Source organism: Kwoniella shivajii, chromosome 1 (assembly GCF_035658355.1).
Source record: "Kwoniella shivajii chromosome 1, complete sequence".
In the NCBI taxonomy this organism is placed as follows: domain Eukaryota; kingdom Fungi; phylum Basidiomycota; class Tremellomycetes; order Tremellales; family Cryptococcaceae; genus Kwoniella; species Kwoniella shivajii.
The window spans coordinates 621,549-641,621 of NC_085908.1; the positions used below are offsets into that span (position 1 = coordinate 621,549).

Genomic DNA, 20,073 nt, shown 5'->3' on the forward strand with positions numbered 1-20,073 from the left:
GATGTGAAGAGATTGAGATTGAGATTGACATCTATATATGTATATACTCCACCTTTATCGTGATTACCCGGTTACTCACCAATAATGTCATTTTCAATGTGGCAGATATTCCCAGTGCAATCATTGATTTATCTCATTCTTCACAATAGCTATGCATACACTTGCAAGACATATCGCATAGACTTGCGATCGAATTGACTACCCCCCACACTGCGTGAGGAACATGTCCTCAGATTGCAGAGCATTGCACATGATCGCACGACGAAATTTCTCATATGACGGTAATTTTCGTTGGAATCGTTGAGCTTCGCGAAATGGGTAGAAAAATCTATACATATACAACTATACTATCTAAACCAATGAATTATCGCATTGTGATCCATGTTTTTTGATCAACTAGACACCTTCACTCGCCAAACTCCAGATCAAATTAGCAGTATAAGCTTTTGATCTTGAATTGTCTATCGGTACTGAGTGGACATCATCCTTCGCGTCATTTCCTGATACACAAAGCAAGGCGGTCAGTAGAGTTATCGAGAGCGTTAGATGTACGCGTTCACTTACGAATAAGTACTTTTGTAGATCCCGCGTTATCCTTGGGAGGTACTAAGGAGAATCCAGCTTCTGAAAGTAATTTTAACCGAATTCTAAAAAAGGAAAAAAAAAGCATGTAGTCAATATCAGGATATCTCAGGAAGACGAACAAGAATAATGATTGACATTTTACCATTTGCCCAATCTTCTTCACCAATCTGCAATTTGTCTACCTCTTCTTTTTCGTTTTTCCATCTACCCAATTCGACTTCTTTTTTAGCTACTGCAGCTTGTTCCTCGTTTAATTGTTTACCAGTTGCGTATTGTTGCTGCTCCAACGTACGTACTTGAGCATCGTGTTCTGTTGCTGATGGATGTGAAGGTGGTCGTTGAGCTGCTGTGGATGCCTGAGCATGTTGACGTGATAGTGCTGTGGTCCAGGAAAACTTCAGCCATACGACTTTGTACCATCTAGCAAAATATGGTGTATACTCACACCTCAGTGCCTCTCTGGCTGTATCAACCACAACAGTGCGTTCCGAGTCTTTGGCGTTCACAGCAGCTTCAGCAGCTGCTAAATCTCCCAATTCTTCGTCGGGGGATAAGTTTGGTCCCACATCACGTATGATCTTCCTACAGGTTTGTTCACTCAGCCATATTTAGATATTCGTTGAAAAAGGTTCAACTCACGCTAACGCTTTCCATTGATCTTCTGAAAACTCTTGTGATTCATTATGTTCACTGAATGATCGCTCTGATACGTCGGAATAATCTGGAGGGTGTATGGCAGTTGACATTGCAGTGTTTCTCAATCAAGGCGAATGATATCGTTGCTCAAAATGTGTTTTCAGCGATCTGGGAGATTTATTTTGTCTTGTCTTTTGTTGACATGATTAAATTCTGGCGACGCGTAGAAAACGATGGGCCGTCCGCCTAAAAGCGGTTTACGGGTGCCTATTCACAACGTTGCGCACGAAAAGGCAAGCTGTTTTGACGCGCCTACAATTTCCCCCCGTATTATCAGGGGTTGTGACGTATCATGATACATCATTCAAATCACTGCATGTTCTTTCACTCTCTTAACACAAAATTGGCATCTCATCGTCCCTCTCAGCTTTATCTTACATTGTTTATAGCGACTATCATCCCACCTTGAGCCATACTTCTGTCCTTGTTTCTTAGCGATAGTATTACCTTGACTCACCGACGACAATGGCTACCAACGCTACTATACCGAAGCGACATACAAGAAACCGTCTTGGCGAAAGAAGGGCAGCTAGAGATCCCAGTAGTTCGAGAGATGCAAGTGAGGAAGGTAAGCAGTCCGTTTGATCAACTTGCGGATATTTTCATGCTTACTGATCGAAACTCTACTACTTATCATTTACTCTTGACTCATTCCTTGTACACACCGCTCATCGTTGACTGTCCCGTTATAATCGTCTTCCCCTCTACTTCAGATAACGACAATATCGAAAATGAATTTTCCGACGTGGGATCAATCATTTCCACTCACGCTGAAACTGTTTCCAATGCATCTACCGCCGATTCGCCGAGACTGCAATCGTCTACTTCGCCATTACATGTGGCCGCTTCCGGGATCACAGCTGCTACTGGGTCCAATGCATCTCATCAACTCACAAAAAAAGCACTGCAGCAACAGAGGGTAAAGGAGTTGAATGAAGGTAGTATGAGTGAAGGACTTGATTCTCCAACGTAAGTTATTTGGCGCACGTTTGATGGTCCATGCACTGATGATCCAGGGTATAGATATGACGGCGATATTGAAAGTTCATCAACTATCGGTGGTACACCTATTCATACATCAAATTTACACCATCACATGAGACAACCCACATCTCCTTCAAAAGGCTTACATGTTGACTTGCATAGTACAATGGGTACATCTCCAGGTGGTACCAACAAACTACCTACACCTAAAGCTTCCATGGCGAATCTGATTTTGGTGGATTCACCCCCTTCATCGCCGTCTGAATATTATAAGTCACATGAGAGACCTACCGATGTGCCCGTTGCCCCTTCAACGGCACTAGCCGAGCCTAGGAGGTCGCAGACCTTACCTTTGTCTGCCAAGCCTTCTATGTCATCGATGGGACCCCCTAAGATGTTCACTAGACCTAAAGAATTACCCGAGGAAGATATCAAGTCGTTTGTGGAAAATGCCATACATGGCGAGGGAGCCAAAGATGGAGTGGAAAGATGGTGGAGAACAAATGCTCCTCCAGAGGGAAAAGTAGTGAGGTTATATGCGGATGGTGTATATGACTTATTCCATTTCGGGTGAGTACTTTTCAGAATTTTAGGAACTTGCTAATTCAGATCATTTAGACACGCACTCCAGCTACGTCAAGCAAAATTATCATTTCCTCGAGTACATCTCTTGGTAGGAGTGTGCTCTGATGATCTATGTGCATCTCACAAATCGAAACCAGCAATGACACATGCCGAACGTTGCGAAGCTGTGAGACATTGTAGATGGGTTGATGAAGTCGTACCTGATGCGCCATGGGTTGTGGATCAAGCTTTTTTGGATAAATATGATATTGATTATATAGCTCATGACGAGGAAGTATATCCTAGTAAAGACATGGAGGACGTATATGCATTCGCGAAGAAGAGTGGTGAGTGAATTTCTCTATCAGGATCCGTCTGCTGTTGACGTGATGAACATCTAGGTCGATTCGTTCCTACAAGGAGAACGCCAGCTATTTCAACGTCTGATTTGCTTGAAAGGATAGTTCGTGGATACAGAGATGGTTTCTTTGATTCAAAACTAGAGAAAAATGGTCATCCGGAATTACTGGCTGCGGACGTGGATTGGGATTCAAGTGCTTCAGTCGAAAAGAGAGAAAGAAGGCTTCACGGTCAAAAACATAAAAAGTGAATGGTCGATATATACATGCAGCAAAAGGGTTTTTTTTAGGTTGTCTATCTGGTTCATAACGTACACGATATGGATGATATCTGCTTTCATACGTCGAATTGGTTGATACATCTGAAGGCATTCTGTGTCTTCACAAGTGCAGTATCGTCCCAGCGGTAAATGATGATAAATACATATTTCTTCAAGCTTTGCACTTCCTTTCCGGGATGCACAACCGAGGTTACCTGTTATATCAAGGCGTCTTCTTCGTGAATGGAGGTGGGATAGAGAGACAATGTTACAGTCACGTGTGGTGACGGCAAACCGCTTAATGCGCGATTCGAGCCCGAGGGCAAATGATATATAACTCGGAATTAGATACCCCAACTACTCGTAGTTATCGCATTACATCTGTTTTCAGTCCTTGCAACCTAAATTTGTCGAGACAATCAGCATCAAACATGCCTCGGGTTCCCACCGAAAGCAGAGTAACAATAGAGCCAAGGAAGATTGGCTCAAAGAAAGTTCGTCCTTGCGATAATTGTGAGCAAAGAATTTATGGTGCAAACTCTTGCTTGCCAATTATTGATGTATAGAAAATAAGCCCAGGTCGACGTCAAAAGCATTCGTGCCATATCAATGTCCCTGGTCAGCCATGTACTGATTGTGCTGCGAGAAACAAAGAGTGTACATTTATCGCCCCTCCTATGAAGAGGCATGGTAAGACTCCGCCAAAAGAATCCTCAATCAGTAAGGAAGGTATAGGGTCGACCTCCTCACAAGGAGTAAGTTTCAGGTGGAGAAATACATTTTCTGACCATGTACTTAGAGCAAAGCAAGAAAGTCAATGTCATCTCTTTTGCGAAATACACGCACATCCCCTGAAGAAGATTACGAAGGAGTGAGTGATATTGGTTTTATTACAGAGGCTGACAATGGTAGTCGGATGACGCATATTATGATTCACTTGATATGGAATATGACGATTACGAAGAATCACATTATCTTGGACCGTCAGCGATAGCTGCGAATTCTCTTGCTGCTTCTTTATCTGGTGGTTCAGGAACCGGGCAGAAATTTCGACAGGTATCAGATGGTCCTTTACCTGCACTATTCGTGCGTAATCCAGCGTTACTATATGGCAGACTCGGTCCTCCTGCTGGAACACAGAAACTCTTGGATGAATGCGTGGCGCTACTTGGAGCGGAGAAGGCTGAACATACAATACAATTGTAAGTTGTATTGCGAGTTGGCTATGACTGACGTTCAAGGTTCAAGGAAACCACACTCATGGCTTTCCCGGTTGCCAATCGTATGCGGTTGGAAGCTGCCATTCGCAGGGAACCTGGAAGTGGAACATATCCAGCAACTTTCCTGGCGGCTCTGATGGCTCATACTACCTATACATATCTTCCTATGGAAAAAGCAAAATCTGTGGAAGTGTGGTCAAAAGTTCTAGCAGCGTTCGAAGATGAATATCGTCTTCCACGTTTGATCACATTACAAACGACTTTGATGGTTTTACTTTCGAATCCTCATGAAAATCACGCGCAGAACAGTATAACATTGGGAAGGGTGAGTGACTTGAAACGGTGCTAGGGCTAACAAGTCAGGCGGTTGGCTGTGCGTATGTTCTCGGTTTACATGTTGAATGCATCACATGGAAGTTGCCCAGATGGGAGAGAAGCTTGCGGCGACGGATTTGGTGGTCTTTGATCATAGTTGACACATGGTAAGTGAGTGTAATTGACTGGTTTAATAATTGAGCTCAATTCCCCGATAGGCGATCATATATTCAAGGGCGTCCAGCTTAGTGAGTTTCTCCTGGATAATCATATGCTAACGATTAGTATACATCCCTGCGATCATAATGTGTCCGTTCCTAAGATGAGAGATTCCGACTGGGGGAACGAAACATCAGCCCAAGAGAAACAGTCCATGTTATCGTTTATTGGAATGGCTAAGTTATGCGTTATACTGGAAAGGATAACACAAAACTTCCAAACGGTCCAAGCGGTTGTACAACCTCCCAGGGAACCCTTTCGGTCTCTATTATTAGAAAGCATCGCGAGTGACCTGGATGAATTTGATGAATGGCTCGAGCCGGAGCTGAGGTTACCGATCACGCCGAACGTAACGTCCAAATCGGCTGGAGTCCGTGAGTTGTCTGTCTCGATATATTGATAATATCGTGGCTGATAAGATTTCCAGGATCGATGCAGGCTGCTCATTTAGGTGTGAAGATTGCTCTTATACGGCTGACATTAGGGGAACCAGGGGATACAGCATATGAAGTGGAAGGTTGTCTCAATTCGGCTCTTCAGATAGGAACGGAATTAGTAGAGTTTCTGGAAGCTATAGACTCAGAAGATCGCGCTACATTTTGGTTTCCATGTGAGTGTAACGTGTAAAGAATTCGTCCTGACACAGATTCAGATTCAGCTTTCCACTTCCTCAATGGCGCAGCGCTGCTGGTCAGAGTGACAGTGAAAGCGGGTACTACACACCCAATGATCAACTTTGAAGCTGGAAATGTCTTGACGCGATTAGCGACGATTATTAGAGCTGGATATGTTGTCACATGGCCAACCGCGGTCACGGCAAAAGGTCACTTCGAGTTACTCCTTCGATCTCTTGAAGGCCATTTACCATTGGCTCAGACTTTACTATCCATTCTGAGCGATCCTCCCCCTCAAGATCAGTTGTTGACCGATACCTGGGGAATTGACATGAACGCTTTTCTGGTAAGTTATCACTACAATAGAGTGGAACTCGGCTGATTCGGTTCTAGCCCCCTATGACCGATGTGGAACAACAATTATGGAGCAGTTTAGGTTGGTTATGGGATACTCAAGGTCTACAATCATAGCGATGGACATGTGCATGATATTTTACTGTATTTATAAGCCTTTGATCTGTGATGTAGCCACTCGGCCGTCTTTGATGACAGCAAGTAAGTGATCTTCCGGGTGGTCCAGAATCTGTCGCAAAGTCAGCGTGCTGTAGAATGCAAGGCAGACCCGACTCACGGTGATATCTTCCAAGGGGTTCGACCTAAGCACGATCAGGTCGGCATATGCACCAGGAGCGATTACACCGATCTTTCCTTCTTGTTGACATAGTTTGGCTAGATACACGTCAGCGCTTAGGTCATAAGGCAATCAAAGCCACTCACCAGCATTGGTAGTAGCTTGACGCAAAACGGTGGGCGAATCAAGGACCTGAGATCTTACGGAGAACTCTTCGGTTTGCAGAGCGTGCATCTAAAAGTGTGGTCAATAGTGCCAATACGACCGCGAGGATGATACTCACGGAAACTAATAGATCCGATCCGCTATTGACAGAAAGGTTTAGCGCCGTACTTTCTTAAAGCAATGAGTTACTTACTAGCACACTGTCACACCGGCTTCTTCGGCGATTTGAAGAGCTTGAAGGCCTTGTTTCATGACCTCCAGATTTTTGGGTTTTCCATTTTCCGAAAGGAAATCTTCAAATGGTTTTCGAGCCATAATACCATAACAAGCCAAGGTCGGAGTTAAGAATATACCTTTCTCGGCCATCCTATATAACTGTATTTAGCAAAAGAAAAACCCCTTGAGAGATTGGTGGGTAGGGCAGACTTACATTTTTGCGGTAGGAACATCCAGGAAATTTCCATGTTCAATACAACGTACACCGTTCTCGACTGCGTGTCTAATAGCTTCGGGAGTGTATGCGTGTGCCGTAGCTATGTAAACCGTGTCAGAAGGAGACATGCCGAATGAATGCATCACTCACTCAATTTGTTCCCCATTCTAGTACATGTTTTGGTAATTGCTTGTACCTCTTCTTCGGTGAACTGGATCATGTCAATAGGATCTGCTTCACTCGAAACTCCTCCGCCCATCATGATTTTGATGACTATAAGTGCATTAGCAAATCGGATTGGATTGGTAACAAAGGTTTGATAACTCACAATCAGCACCGGCTTTGAGTTCCTCTCTAACAGCTTTGAGAACTTGAGGAACACCATCACACACTCGACCAAGAGCTTCGGAATGGCCTCCACAACATCCGGTCTGATTGCCACCTGATACAGCTGATGAGAAATCGGCATGTCCACCGGTTTGAGATAAAGCTTTTCCGCATTGGACCAATCTTGGACCTTGCAGAAGACCCTCGGCAAGTGCATTGGCGATTACTTTGGAAGCTCCGCCTGCATTTCGTTGTCAGCCAGTCATGTGACTTGAACAGATGGTTGACTTACCAGTATCTCTGACAGTGGTGAAGCCACGAGCCAGCATCTCTGCATTACTATCAGCTCAGTTTCTGATATCTTAAACAAATTACTGACCTTTGAGAACATATGTTGCACGTAGACTGGTTACTTGCTCAGGAAGCTTCACGACTTCAAGCATGGTTTTGACACCGGGAGTAGCGGTGATGTGAACGTGACCATCGATCAATCCTCTGTGGTGATGTCAGCTATGATATTGTGGAACAGTAGCTCTTTCACAGACGGGCAGAGATATGCGCCTTCAAGATCAATAACATTGCTAGTTGATTGTGTTGAATCACTATCCGTGATGGATTGAATTTTCCCTTCAGATATGGTGACTGATTTGAGACCTTGAAGGAGCTTTCCTGAAGCTGGATCGACGACTTGACAATTCTTCAGTATTCTATCAGCAGGGTATTCAGACACCCAAGGTTTTATAGCGAGCTTTGGTAGGCTGTATCAAAGATTTTGTCAATGTAAATCGCGGGAAGTCAAAGTGGAGGTGAGATCTCACTATTCTTCCCTGACTACTTGAGGATTAGGGAATGGCCAAGATTTGGCATCACCGTTGACTTTAGCAGTTGACATCTTGACTCTGTCAATTTCTCTTTCTTGTAGTTCTGAAGATACTGTTCGGAGGGGTGACTGTGCTACTCTTTATATTCTCTTAGGCTGTCAACATGGAGAACAAAGAAGTTGAAGCTGAACTCCGACACGTACCATCTCATATAAGTTTTAGAGGTTCGATCCAAACCACCATTGCCCGCGGTATACATTGGACCGGTCGTAGCCGATGTACGAGAGGCCGCGGGCGACAGCTTGGAAATCGCCATTTCTGGAAACCTCTTGGAGACCTAGCTACGGCAGCCAATTGATCACATGGCTCTAAAGTATGTCTCCCGTCTTGGGTTAGGCTTGACAGAGCCTCATGCTTGTCAGTGTAGATGCCCGGAAGATATGAAAACACCTAAAGTCAAGAGGGGAGACTTGGGAAACGATAGTCTAAATATCACATTTCATTGGAACGATATATCGCTCGCTATCAGCGAGAGTGTATGCGATTCAGTTCGACTATTGATCAAGATTGAAAAGGGTCATACTGCAAGCGGTCATCAAAAGCCACTTTGTGTCTTATTACCTCGACGACTCGTGCATTGAACATTTACATCTCTATATTTTCCCGGTTATAACTTGACATCTTCCAATATACAAAAGGGTTCAGGCAAAAAAAAAGCCGAACTAAATCAAGGTCATCTCTGCACCTAAATCTACTGATCACGCAAATCCCAATCCTCCCTTACAAAGCATAGACGAATCGAGGATTTTTGATATCAGTCAAATCTTGCCAATCACTCAAAAGTTGATCTTCATTTTCAAGTTGATTCTTGAGAGCTTCGTATTCTCTCGCTTTACCGACATTTAGACGACGGAGATACTGAGTATCCCGTCAGCGAACGAAGAGGGGAACCTGAGGATTTTACTCACGAGCCAATAAACGCCGATCAAGACAAGGGCGATTGAATAACAGACCAACATGGCAACAACACCTCCCACGTATAAAGGTGCCTGTTTGGCTAAAAATGTTTGAGGACCAATCTGTGATTTATCGTTAATACCAATCCCCTAATTGAGTGTGCTCAACTTACAATGTTACCGACGCAGTATCCCATGTAGCCCAAAGCGTAAACTGTCAATTTCTTCGTGTAACCACCGGTATTTGCATACATTGAACCCATCATGACGATGTATGGTCCCCTGCGAGGTCGATCAGCCTCATCCCTTTTCAGTGGTTGCCGGACTTACCAGTACATGTAACAGAGATATAGGTACAGAAGAGCGACAGAGTCTCGATTGAGCTTATACAAAAGGATAGTACCAATCAAAGGGAGTACACAAGAAGCCACACCACTGAGATGTCGTTGACCGGTCTTAACTGCAATGTAGCCCCAGAAGAAGGATGAAATCCACGAAACAAGACCAGTGGGGATACCCAAAAGCAAGGTAGTCTGCGTGGTGAATCCGAGTGATTTCACTACAATACTGTTAAATCTGTTTCCGAGTTAGCATTCTCCTGGGTCGGTCTTGACTCACCCTACCAGAGCACCGTTTGGGACATTAAGCGCGATGTTGATAAAGAAGTAGAACCATGTTTTAGGGTCGGTAAATGCTTCGAGGAATTGATCAAACTTGAATGTCTTGTTTTCCATACCGGTATGATTGTCTTGCATTCGTCGAGTGGCGACAACCCGTTGCCTCAGGCTGAGCCATCGAGCTTTGGTAGGATTTGCGGGTAAGAAACCCCATAAAAGAAATGACCATCCGAGGGTGATAGCTCCGACTAATATGAAAAGTAGTTGCCATCGAGCAACGGCGGATCCTTTATAATTCCACGCAGCGACAGCGAGTACTCCGTTGGTGAGCCTGATGATTTTATTAGTAATTTCCTTTGATCTGGCGTTAATGACTTACGAAGATACAGTGGAAAAGATAAATGCAGTTCGATAGGGTTGCTCCTCTCGCGTCCACCACATAGATACCTTCGCAGAGGTCAATACTCGTTTTCGTATCATATCGTGAGGAACCAGCTCACTATCAGACCCAACCCAGCAAAAATGACCGATTCAAAAACACCCAAAAGAATTCGTACAACCATCACTGTGCCAAAACTCTTGCACGCTGGAAGACATAGCGTGATGATACCCCAAATCGTAACATTGGCGGAGCTGATAGAGGTCAGCTTTTCTTTTCCGTCTTCTCGCACAAGCTATCACTTACATGTAGATATGCGGGGGCAGTCTCTGCATGAGCATGAGTGAAGGTATAATGGCCGCAATAGCACCGAAATAGATGATCGATGAGGTCCAAGAGTACTCTTGCCCTACCAGATGGGTGTCTTCCCTAAAACCCATAACCGCAGCAGTGGCCAAGGAGACTTTATCGACCGAGCCCATCACTGTTACCTTTTGTCAGTCATCGTTTTCAATAACGAGTATGTACAACACACTCATTGCTACACCGAGGAGAGGGACCATAATCCAGTCAATTTTTCGGACGAGGCTCCTCTGTTCCCTCTCCTCTAAGGGCGCCAATAGCTCTTCGGCGTTAGGTCGATTTGCAATGCTAGTACAAGTCAGCGCTAGTCGGAATGTACCCATCACCATACTCACTTAGCCAAGAAAGTCGCCGCTTCGTCGTCTCTCTTAGCATCGACAAGGTGAGTCTCGTGAACCTCAGCTGGGCTCGAAGGAGCATATGCCTTCTCGTCGTCTCTGGTTTTCCCCATCTTATACTCTGTGTTATGGGTGCTTGCATTCCATGAAAGATGTATGAAAAATCACCTGCACATCTTATATCTGAATGAACATGTTTCAACTTCCGATTAAGCTTGCCCGCGGCTTCCCACAGGATCTCCACAAAGAAGTAATTTGGCGAAAGTAAAGGAGACACGGAGCGAAATAAGGGACAGGGCCTTCGGAAGGAAAAGCTGGAATGATGACGAGAGGAAAAATGCAAAACGCCAATCTGAAAAATCGGGATTCATAACCGGGAAAAGTCCGAACTCAAGGCAGAGCGAATATTAGACGCTCAAACCCGAGGGCCGCTTGTTATGGGAACGAGGTACCGAACCTAGAGTCATTCCATGATGCAGTCCCAAGAAAACCGCTAGCCAAAAATATAGATAACCTTTTTATGCCCTCGGGCTCTCGTCAGCTGACGAACAAACGCGCGGGCTACGTACCTATGTGAATGATCTTCAAGTGTCATGCAACGCTTTCTGTCATTGTCTCGTAGATTCTCTTCGTCTTAAGAGAAAAAGAGAAAGAAAACACGAACAAAGTGATACATGTCTGTTTGCGTCAAGCTCCTCCTGATACAGTCATCAAAAGTGGTGTGGGTACAGTGATAAACAACGCTCACTTCACCATCTCGTCAGACCAAGAAGGGCAGTTGTAACCAATCTTCCATCACCACGATCATGTCAAGTGCACCACCTACTCAAATATCTCGACCGGATGTGTCCGGACCGAATGCACCACAATTCGAAGAAATCGCGGGGAAAGCCCAGAAGAGTTTCGGATATGTCAATTTTACCGTCCTACAATGGATTGAGGAGCGACATGCATTGAAGAGGATTTACTCTTCTCACCCAGTAAGTATGTCTTCTCTTGTAAGGATCAGTGGCTGATTTTTATTCAGGATGATTATCCTGTAGGAGGTGAGAAGATAATGACCAAAGGTGCACCATGGCCTAGCACCGTGGTCAAAGCACGCAAACCATACGCATCCTGGAATATCGAAGAAATACAATCGACGTATGTCGACGCTCCCGCTCTTATAGCTCTAGGGATCCATCAAACTATCAGTGTGCCTGTGCTCGACGATCAAGGGAATACTGTAGCCGCTCTGAGTTTTTCAGGTGTCAAGGGTCAATACACAGAAGAGACCTTGAAGGAGATGCAGACGCTCGCGAAGGAGGATGGAACCCAGGCGTTCAATGAATATTTATCGACCCAATGAGAGCTGCCAACATCTATGCATGAAAGTATTGTATCATCGGTCGAAGTTCTGAAGATCTTTATGATGACGTTTGTGTGTGGGTTATGATATGTGATGGCCGAATCACCGTTGACGAAAAAGCATTCCACACATCGTCAAACACGTTTTAATTCATCATACAGTATTCGCATTCACTTATAAATTCCTGACCCCTTCATCTACTGGTCACATCTTAATATGCACTTCGTCCTTCCGCAAGATTCCCCTGGTCACGCAATATGCTTACACCCAAGTTATCCCTGCTCCTGGCAGCAACGTTCAGTCATGCAAAACAAGCTAGAAACTACATTCTCCCCAATCTTCTCAACCATTCAGTGCCCCTCGACACTACTGTCGGCAATGAATCATACGATCGACCTTTTATCACCTCTCACAACTTGACGACCTACGAGTGGTGGTATTTCGATGCTGTCGCAGCTGATGGTCAGTCTTCCGTCGTGATTTCATCCCTTATCTCCCCCACCGTCTCTGGTCAAGGTACACAACTTCTTGTACAAGTCATACAGTTACTTGGCAAAAGTATCCGATCAATTTTACAGTATCTGATCGACTTTTTGATCGGATACTTTTGCCACCTAACTGTATCCCCTCAAGGTGCACTTTTCGACAAGGTAATAGATTATGGTCCATCTGGCGCTTTATATGTTTCAGCTCTAGGAGATGGATCAAGCGGAGTAATAGGTGACGGTGACTTCACGTGGATCGGTAAAGCAGACCTGAGTGAATACACGCTCTCTCTCGACCTTCCGGAGCATAATATCAGCGGGACTGTCACCCTTATCTCGGTGAGTGTTGAGTTTGATCAGCTTGTTCATTCTGCTTACCAACGTTAGGCTGCCAAACCATTTGTCGGATGCGATTCATTCGGTGCTGCCGCGACTACGGATGTGTTCTGGTGGTTCAATTGGATCAACTTGATGGGCGACGCTGTTGCTGTGGTTGACCTGAAAGTGGGTGATCAAAGAATAGCCTTTACAGGAAACGGATATCATGACAAGGTGACTATCTATTGTCATCCTACAAGTTTCTCGCTGACCTGGAGAATATGAACCAGAACTGGGGACCTGTGCCGTATGCTCCTCATGTCGGACATTGGTATTGGGGTCATGGTAGAGCTGGAGACTACAGCGTCGTTTGGTCCCGTGTGGTGACGACTGACAATCTCACCAAAGCCGGCGGATGGATTACTAGGGGCGACGAAATCTTGTATTCTGGGTGCGTCGAAGACGACTCCATTACTGTTCAACCTTTCGGCGACAACGTCACCATACCTCCCAATCGTCCCAACGACACCCAAAATATCGAAGGATTTCACATCACCGTTGATGGAGGGGAAAATAATCGATTTGCTTTCACCTTTGACCAGAACGCTTACACCAATGAGAAACAAGGATTTTACGCTAGATGGATTGGTCAATTCTTTGGGGGTAAAATTGGCGAAGAGCCATGTTCTGGGGTAGCGGTCACTGAGCAGATGGGTCCATTTCTATCTAGAGTCTGATCGTAATACCCTCGATGTCGCTAGGTAGACAGGTAAAATAAATTGACATGTGAGATGATCTGTATGTGATCGGGGCATCTCGGTCCGTCTGACTATAATGAACGGCAAATGATCACATGTCCAGCACTCTGCGGGATCTAACGATATTTTTTATTCGTGAGTGTGCTTGGCACGATGACAGTCTATTCCTGGTGTACCACACTGAGGGGCAATTACACCGAGATACGCTAGTAATCTAGGCACATGGGGTCGGAAAATGTTTGTACCGACGAACAAATGTCACCCGATGATGCGGTTAGTAATAGGGTCGACAGCTATAAGAACTGAAGATCCCAAGTCTCATTACTGTGCTATCGTTTCTCCAACGAACACCAATATGTTGACAAGCAAAACTCTCTACACTATCCTAGCAGGTCTGGCGGTTACTCATGCGGCTGTTCTGCCCCGGAGTAACGTGGAATACGATCTTCAGTCCGGTGCGAAATCCAAGATCAACGGAGAAGCTCCTGTCGCTGTGTCGTGAGTGCGCACTGGACTCAGCATTCAGACTGACTGTATGTATAGTTTGGAGTTTTTCGCGTTTCCGGGCTATGTCCAGAATGTCGGATCAACAGCCCAATGCTTGAAAAACCTCGGAGACGCGGCGGGCTCACCCACAAGAGTGCGGGTTGGCGGTACTACTCAGTGAGCTTCACCGTGTCAGCTCATTGCTAACTGCTGCAGGGATCGTGCTACCTATGATCCCACTCTAACCTCGCCAGTCGAATACTCTGTACCTTCAGCAGCGGCAGCTCCTCTAAACTTAACTTATGGACCATCGTAAGTTAAACGTTCTCTGCACCAAATACTGACCTGGTAGATTCTTTGACCTTGCCGGAGCCCTGGAAGGTCCTGCCACCATTGGGCTGAATAGGCGACTCAATACCATCAACAACACGATCGCCGCTGCCAAAAAAGCGGTTCAGAAGATGTCTAACTTATTCGCTTTCGAACTTGGAAATGAGCCAGATTGTGAGTACACTAATACCTCGTTCACATACTCATAAGCATATTAGTATACGTTCAGGCCGATCCTATTGCGAACAATCAAACGTGGACTCCAGCACTCGATGCTGGGATTCAAGTAAGCTGGCAGAAACAAGTCGGTGACGCCCTGGGGCAGAAAGACATCATCCAAGGAGGAGTATTCTTGCAGCCTCCGAAATTCTCAATCCAGGAATTGGGTCCTGTGGAGCAAAGCTCAGGCTCCATTGACTACGTCAGATCATGGGCAGATCATTCATACCCGCAATCAGCGTGTGGGACCTCGAAGACTAATTTGGAAACCTTGCAGAACCATACAACTATTGTGAATTATGTCAAAACCTTCCAGCCTGAAGTAGACGCTGCCAGAAGCCTAGGAGACAGACCTCTAGTCTTTGGCGAAACTAATTCCGCAACTTGTGGAGGCGGGGGTATCTCCCCAACGTTCGGCGCAGCTCTTTGGCTCATGGACTACACCTTGCAAAGCGTCAAATTGGGCTACGAGAGGTTGCATTTCCACCAAGGTGTGTTGCGCGTCACTGTGAAGGAGACCGAACTGACTTTTCACAGGCACAATCGACTACAGTCCTTATAGTTGGTGGGGAACGAAATATGTCTTTGCTCCGTATTATGGTAAGTTCACCCTGCTGACTGCTCCTTGCTGATCAGCGTCAGGTGCATACTTCGCTGCAAGTGCTCTTGAAGGGATGTCATCGATCTCGCAAATCGACGACGGGTCCACCGAGCTTGGCGTGTACTCATTTTGGAATCAAGATCAGTTATCTCGTGCGGTTATATACAATAGTGTCTTCTACCCTAATACCACAACGGTAGCCAGGCCTTACCAGGAAGTCGTACTAAGCAATATTCCAAAGGGGTGTCACCAAGCTATCGTCAAAAGGTTATCCGCACAATATTCTACATCCCAACAAGAACTTGGCCAAGTGCCAACATATGCAGGTCAGTCATTCGCAAACTCCACCTGTATAATCGAAGGGGACGAGCAAGTTGAAAAAGTCAAAATCAACAACGGAAAGGCTGTTATATCAGTCGGCGCATCGGAAGCAGTACTGGTTTATTTCGTTTAATCTGTTTATAATACACGATGCATTCAGTACAGACTGCATAAATACGTAATGTAATTCTCAATCACATTTTGGAGAACACGAGGTAGCCCAAGAGACCAGCGGCGGCGATATACTTAGCAGCCACAGCCATCTTTTGCTTTCTTGCCTGCCAGAGCTCGCCTTTAGCCCCTGCATGGTCGAGCGCCTTGATATCGTCTTTAGTGAGAGTAATATCTCCCACGTCAAGGTAACTTTCCAGTCGTTCCTTCTTCGACGAAGTAGTTACGATGATGGCGCTACAAGAGGTGTTAGCGTCTTGTCAACTCGACATTCACGTCTACTTACCCTTTAGCCTTTGACCATGCGAGGAGAACCTGCTCGGGCTTGACGTTCAATCTCTTCGCGATCTCATTCATGGGCTTATCAACTGGACCACCTGGCTTAGATGTGAGGGGAATCAAAGAGGAGTATCCCTCAGGAACGACATGATGAGTAGCCATGTACTCAAGGAGAGGAGTGGTAGAGGAGATGACGTAAGGGTGAAGAAGAATCTGGTTGACCACAGGTTTGATGGTCGCTGTAGCCAGAAGTTCTTTGAGATCATCTTTGGTAAAGCTGTATCGACTGTCATTGACGGCTCACGCAGGTCATATACACAAACTTACTTGGAAACACCAAGAGACTTCACGTATCCCAGCTTCTTCAATTCCTCCATTTTCTTCCAAGTACCCTCAATATCTCCTTTACAAAGTCTAGGGTGATGAATAAGGTAAAGATCGATATAGTCAATCCCCAATTTGGACAAGCTCTCTTCGACCGAAGTCTTTGGGTCCTTGTCATCTACTCCACTCCATTTGGTGGTGATCCACACATCCTTTCGTGAAAGACCACTTTCTTTGAACGCTTTGCCCACTTCCTCCTCGTTCCGATACACTATCGAGATCATCAGTTGATAGTCCCCTCTCGATCAAGCGGTGACTCACCTTGAGCAGTATCGAGATGATCAAACCCGACGTCAATCGCTTGATCTACCTGACCGGTACAGACGTCCTTGGGAATCTTCCAAGAGCCAAAGCCAATAGCGGGAATCTTTCGACCGTCGTTGAGTTGGATATCTCCGAATGGCATGATGAATATCTGATTAATCTTTAGCGCAAACAGCAAAGCGATGGAAGAAATCGAAAAGAGGGATGTCGTCTAGGCTCTTTTTGTCGACGTCAGATCCCATACGATCTTCTCGATCCGCATGCGTACATCACTTCGGCGCCGGATAAGACCGTAAGAAGTGGAGGAAGCGGTTGCGCATATGGTGAGATCTCACCAAAGGTTCTTCGGTGTAATCCGTTGTAATGTGACGACATTACTCAATTGAAATTACCCTGATGGCGAAATGATTATAAATGGCACGAAGAAGGCATTAGCAACTTCATCTCTCTCTATCATTGATTGCTGAGCCCTCGTCATGGAGTCCACAGTCGATGTCACGACTACGGCATTCCAAGCTATCCTGGCTGTATGTGTGACCTTTACAGCAGGTTATGCATACACCGGAAAGCATGCCCCGTATCTTAGCAAAGTGAGTTTGAAAACGTTCGCGGAAAACTGCCCAAACTGACGATCTTCCTAGACGCTAGTACCATTCGCGCGCACTGTCTTACTCCCGTCTCTCATCTTCACCACACTTGCCGGGACACATGTCTTGTCGGTCAAAGGACTATTACACTGTGAGTGAAGGGTGTAGCAATGCCAAGCTAAGACCTTTTAGTATGGCCCATCGTAATCATCGCGTTACTCACACATCTCTCGTCTCTGGCCATTGGCCTTCTTGCCAAGCGGTATGCTGGAGCGCCGAGTTGGACCGTGGAGTCTCTGACCATCAACAAGTGAGTTTTGAAGATCCATAGTCCTGTTAACGGAATTCAGTAACGCCTCGTATCCCCTTTTACTCCTTTACACTCTCTACTTTGTCGGATCGGGACGAACATTAGATCACCTGCGATGGAGATCCATGGACACCATCTCTACAGTAATCGAAAGGGCGAGCGTCTATATCCTCATAAATCTTGTAGTAACAGAGGCTGCACGGTGAGCTTACAAGGTTCAAACAAAGCTAATTCATTAGATCCCTTATCATCCCGTACATTGCCACGAAGCCATCGCCAATCGAGACCGAAGTCTTGGATGATCCAACAATAGACAGTGAAGAATCACCCGAAGACGATGAAGATGCCGATGAGCATACACCTCTGGTTGGATCGAGAAGAAACAGCAAATCCATCATCACCGCCTTCGCCGTTGCTCGTTCTCCCATCTTCGTGTCTGCCGTATTGGGCCTCCTGATCGGTCTCATCAAGCCCGTACAGAAATTCATCGTCGGAACTCAAGATGGTGGTGATACATGGCTTTGGGGTAGTCTCGGTCTCGGGCTTCGGTTCATCGGAGGTGCTTTCGCGTTGATCGAGATTATCGGAATCGGTGCTGGTATTCGTGCAGGAGAGAAACACATGTGAGCCTACTATCATTTGCCTGGTTTAAACTGAACTAATACTATGAAAGTGATCCCGAATACAAAACTCCTCCAGCTCTCGGAACTGTTCTAACCATTGTATTATGGCGGTTCATTGCTATTCCAGCAATAGTACTCTCGGTGATTTATGGTTTCCGAAAGATTCCTTCTACCAAAGTTTTCCTTCAAGATCCTGCATTTGTAGGTGCTCCAACCTAATCTAGATATGATTCACATCTGACCAAATGCCACAGTCCTTCGTTCTCGCTCTCACCTCCATTACTCCACCTGTTCTTCCTTCCACTCTTGACCCATACCAATCGTCGGTGCTATTCTCCACCTTCTATACCAGTCTCATCACCGCTGTTCCCGTTGCTGTTGCAGTGGCGATCTCCGGGCGTGGAGTCTCCGCTCACATCGACTTTGATCTTGTTCGAGCTCTCAAATCAGCAGGCGGAGGTGGTCTTGCGGGTGCTGCTGCAATGGTAGTCCAAGTATTAACCCTTATGCCCATGAGAACCATCATGAACTATCAATACCGATACGGGGGTGGTATCAAGCATGCCACGAAGACACTGTACAACGATGGAGGGTTCAAGAGGTACTACGCCGGTCTTGCCGCTGCCTTGTAAGTTGTCGCATATTCAGCGGTATCATCGCTGACGCCCATTTCAGATTCCAAGGACCTCTTTCTCGGTTCGGAGACACCGCGGCCAATGCTGGTATTTTAGCATTACTGGAAGCGTTTACCTGGCCTGTCCTTGTCAAGACGATCGCTGCAAGTCTCGCTTCTGCCTGTTTCCGAATGACTCTCACACCCATTGATACCCTCAAAACCACGCAACAAACTCAAGGTGGTGGAGCTGGTATTAAGCTCATCAAGGAGAGAATCAAGGAGAGGGGTATTGCCAGTCTATGGTATGGAGCTCTTGCAACCGCTGCTGCGACCTTTGTAGGACATTGTGAGTGAACTCGTTCCGATACAGGAGATTCTGCTGACCATTTGATATAGATCCATGGTTTGGTGTGAGTATGATATGTGTCATTCCGGCTGAGCTAAATTCATTTTCTAGACATATAACTGGCTTTCGGCCGTTTTACCACCGCCCCATAACATCATGCAAAAGCTTGCGGTGAGTGTTATCTCAGATCGCCAGAGACGTTTCTGACGAAAATGTAGCGTCAAGCGTTCATCGGCTTTGCAGCTTCAGTAGTCTCTGACACAGCAAGTAACAGTCTTCGAGTCGTCAAGACATATAGACAAGTTCACGAGGGTGATGTCGGATACTGTGAGTAATGACAAACGCTTTATAGGATCATACCTGACTAGCAACATATCAGTGACCGCCGCCAAGGAGATTGTCGCTTCAGAAGGACTCCTAGGCTTGTTTGGACGTGGTCTTCCCACCAGACTACTTACAAACGGTCTCCAAGGTTTACTTTTCAGCATCTTGTGGAAGTTGTTTGCAGACCTGTGAGTCAATACATGATTGTATAACTTCACGGCTGACCTTTGATTCAGCATCGCCGGGTCCGGAAAATAAGTCGTTGCCTATTCGGTGCATCACTCATCCACGGAAAGGGATTTAAGTAATAGTCCGACCTATCTTTACCGACATGAATATCATATGAAGAGGTGTCCGCTAAATAGCGTGTCTTCGTATGCTTATCCTTGATCATAAAGGTCAGGATATACAAGACCCAGGATGTACACGCTCACAATCTTAGGTACTGACCGATCGA

General features: G+C 45.7%; 10 protein-coding genes across 10 annotated transcripts; 6 read left to right on the top strand and 4 right to left on the bottom strand.

The window, feature by feature from the left end:
- Positions 1-396: 396 nt before the first annotated feature.
- On the bottom strand, positions 397-1,331 carry IL334_000241 (uncharacterized protein; the record flags this gene model as incomplete). The annotated part of the gene is made up of 5 exons (XM_062932025.1): positions 397-500; positions 565-647; positions 721-964; positions 1,031-1,167; positions 1,225-1,331. The coding sequence occupies 5 exons, from the start codon at positions 1,329-1,331 to the stop codon at positions 397-399; spliced, it is 675 nt and encodes a 224-aa protein (XP_062788076.1).
- A 415-nt stretch (positions 1,332-1,746) lies between these two features.
- Positions 1,747-3,439, top strand: IL334_000242 (uncharacterized protein; the record flags this gene model as incomplete). Its single annotated transcript, XM_062932026.1, has 5 exons — positions 1,747-1,849; positions 1,995-2,250; positions 2,305-2,835; positions 2,884-3,176; positions 3,231-3,439. 5 exons carry the CDS (start codon positions 1,747-1,749, stop codon positions 3,437-3,439), a joined length of 1,392 nt encoding a protein of 463 aa, XP_062788077.1.
- A 440-nt stretch (positions 3,440-3,879) lies between these two features.
- Positions 3,880-6,287, top strand: IL334_000243 (uncharacterized protein; the record flags this gene model as incomplete). The annotated part of the gene is made up of 10 exons (XM_062932027.1): positions 3,880-3,961; positions 4,028-4,203; positions 4,361-4,650; positions 4,759-4,993; positions 5,141-5,150; positions 5,202-5,231; positions 5,340-5,576; positions 5,630-5,812; positions 5,855-6,162; positions 6,210-6,287. The coding sequence occupies 10 exons, from the start codon at positions 3,880-3,882 to the stop codon at positions 6,285-6,287; spliced, it is 1,629 nt and encodes a 542-aa protein (XP_062788078.1).
- A 31-nt stretch (positions 6,288-6,318) lies between these two features.
- IL334_000244 (uncharacterized protein) lies at positions 6,319-8,264 on the bottom strand (the record flags this gene model as incomplete). Its single annotated transcript, XM_062932028.1, has 12 exons — positions 6,319-6,399; positions 6,448-6,545; positions 6,594-6,681; positions 6,731-6,752; positions 6,806-6,979; positions 7,043-7,145; positions 7,196-7,318; positions 7,374-7,613; positions 7,665-7,703; positions 7,752-7,867; positions 7,918-8,130; positions 8,191-8,264. The coding sequence occupies 12 exons, from the start codon at positions 8,262-8,264 to the stop codon at positions 6,319-6,321; spliced, it is 1,371 nt and encodes a 456-aa protein (XP_062788079.1).
- Positions 8,265-8,973: 709 nt separating this feature from the next.
- On the bottom strand, positions 8,974-10,959 carry IL334_000245 (uncharacterized protein; the record flags this gene model as incomplete). The annotated part of the gene is made up of 10 exons (XM_062932029.1): positions 8,974-9,111; positions 9,162-9,272; positions 9,323-9,431; positions 9,480-9,725; positions 9,768-10,097; positions 10,146-10,213; positions 10,267-10,399; positions 10,452-10,629; positions 10,681-10,796; positions 10,844-10,959. The coding sequence occupies 10 exons, from the start codon at positions 10,957-10,959 to the stop codon at positions 8,974-8,976; spliced, it is 1,545 nt and encodes a 514-aa protein (XP_062788080.1).
- Positions 10,960-11,652: 693 nt separating this feature from the next.
- IL334_000246 (uncharacterized protein) lies at positions 11,653-12,194 on the top strand (the record flags this gene model as incomplete). The annotated part of the gene is made up of 2 exons (XM_062932030.1): positions 11,653-11,826; positions 11,874-12,194. 2 exons carry the CDS (start codon positions 11,653-11,655, stop codon positions 12,192-12,194), a joined length of 495 nt encoding a protein of 164 aa, XP_062788081.1.
- Positions 12,195-12,451: 257 nt separating this feature from the next.
- IL334_000247 (uncharacterized protein) lies at positions 12,452-13,734 on the top strand (the record flags this gene model as incomplete). The annotated part of the gene is made up of 3 exons (XM_062932031.1): positions 12,452-13,018; positions 13,067-13,231; positions 13,288-13,734. The coding sequence occupies 3 exons, from the start codon at positions 12,452-12,454 to the stop codon at positions 13,732-13,734; spliced, it is 1,179 nt and encodes a 392-aa protein (XP_062788082.1).
- Positions 13,735-14,110: 376 nt separating this feature from the next.
- On the top strand, positions 14,111-15,845 carry IL334_000248 (uncharacterized protein; the record flags this gene model as incomplete). Its single annotated transcript, XM_062932032.1, has 6 exons — positions 14,111-14,253; positions 14,299-14,418; positions 14,594-14,745; positions 14,790-15,281; positions 15,328-15,390; positions 15,433-15,845. 6 exons carry the CDS (start codon positions 14,111-14,113, stop codon positions 15,843-15,845), a joined length of 1,383 nt encoding a protein of 460 aa, XP_062788083.1.
- Positions 15,846-15,906: 61 nt separating this feature from the next.
- Positions 15,907-16,952, bottom strand: IL334_000249 (uncharacterized protein; the record flags this gene model as incomplete). The annotated part of the gene is made up of 4 exons (XM_062932033.1): positions 15,907-16,120; positions 16,170-16,439; positions 16,490-16,757; positions 16,808-16,952. 4 exons carry the CDS (start codon positions 16,950-16,952, stop codon positions 15,907-15,909), a joined length of 897 nt encoding a protein of 298 aa, XP_062788084.1.
- A 334-nt stretch (positions 16,953-17,286) lies between these two features.
- IL334_000250 (uncharacterized protein) lies at positions 17,287-19,874 on the top strand (the record flags this gene model as incomplete). Its single annotated transcript, XM_062932034.1, has 12 exons — positions 17,287-17,400; positions 17,452-17,548; positions 17,729-17,909; positions 18,025-18,330; positions 18,381-18,531; positions 18,585-18,958; positions 19,006-19,292; positions 19,343-19,356; positions 19,404-19,463; positions 19,511-19,619; positions 19,672-19,804; positions 19,853-19,874. 12 exons carry the CDS (start codon positions 17,287-17,289, stop codon positions 19,872-19,874), a joined length of 1,848 nt encoding a protein of 615 aa, XP_062788085.1.
- Positions 19,875-20,073: the final 199 nt, after the last annotated feature.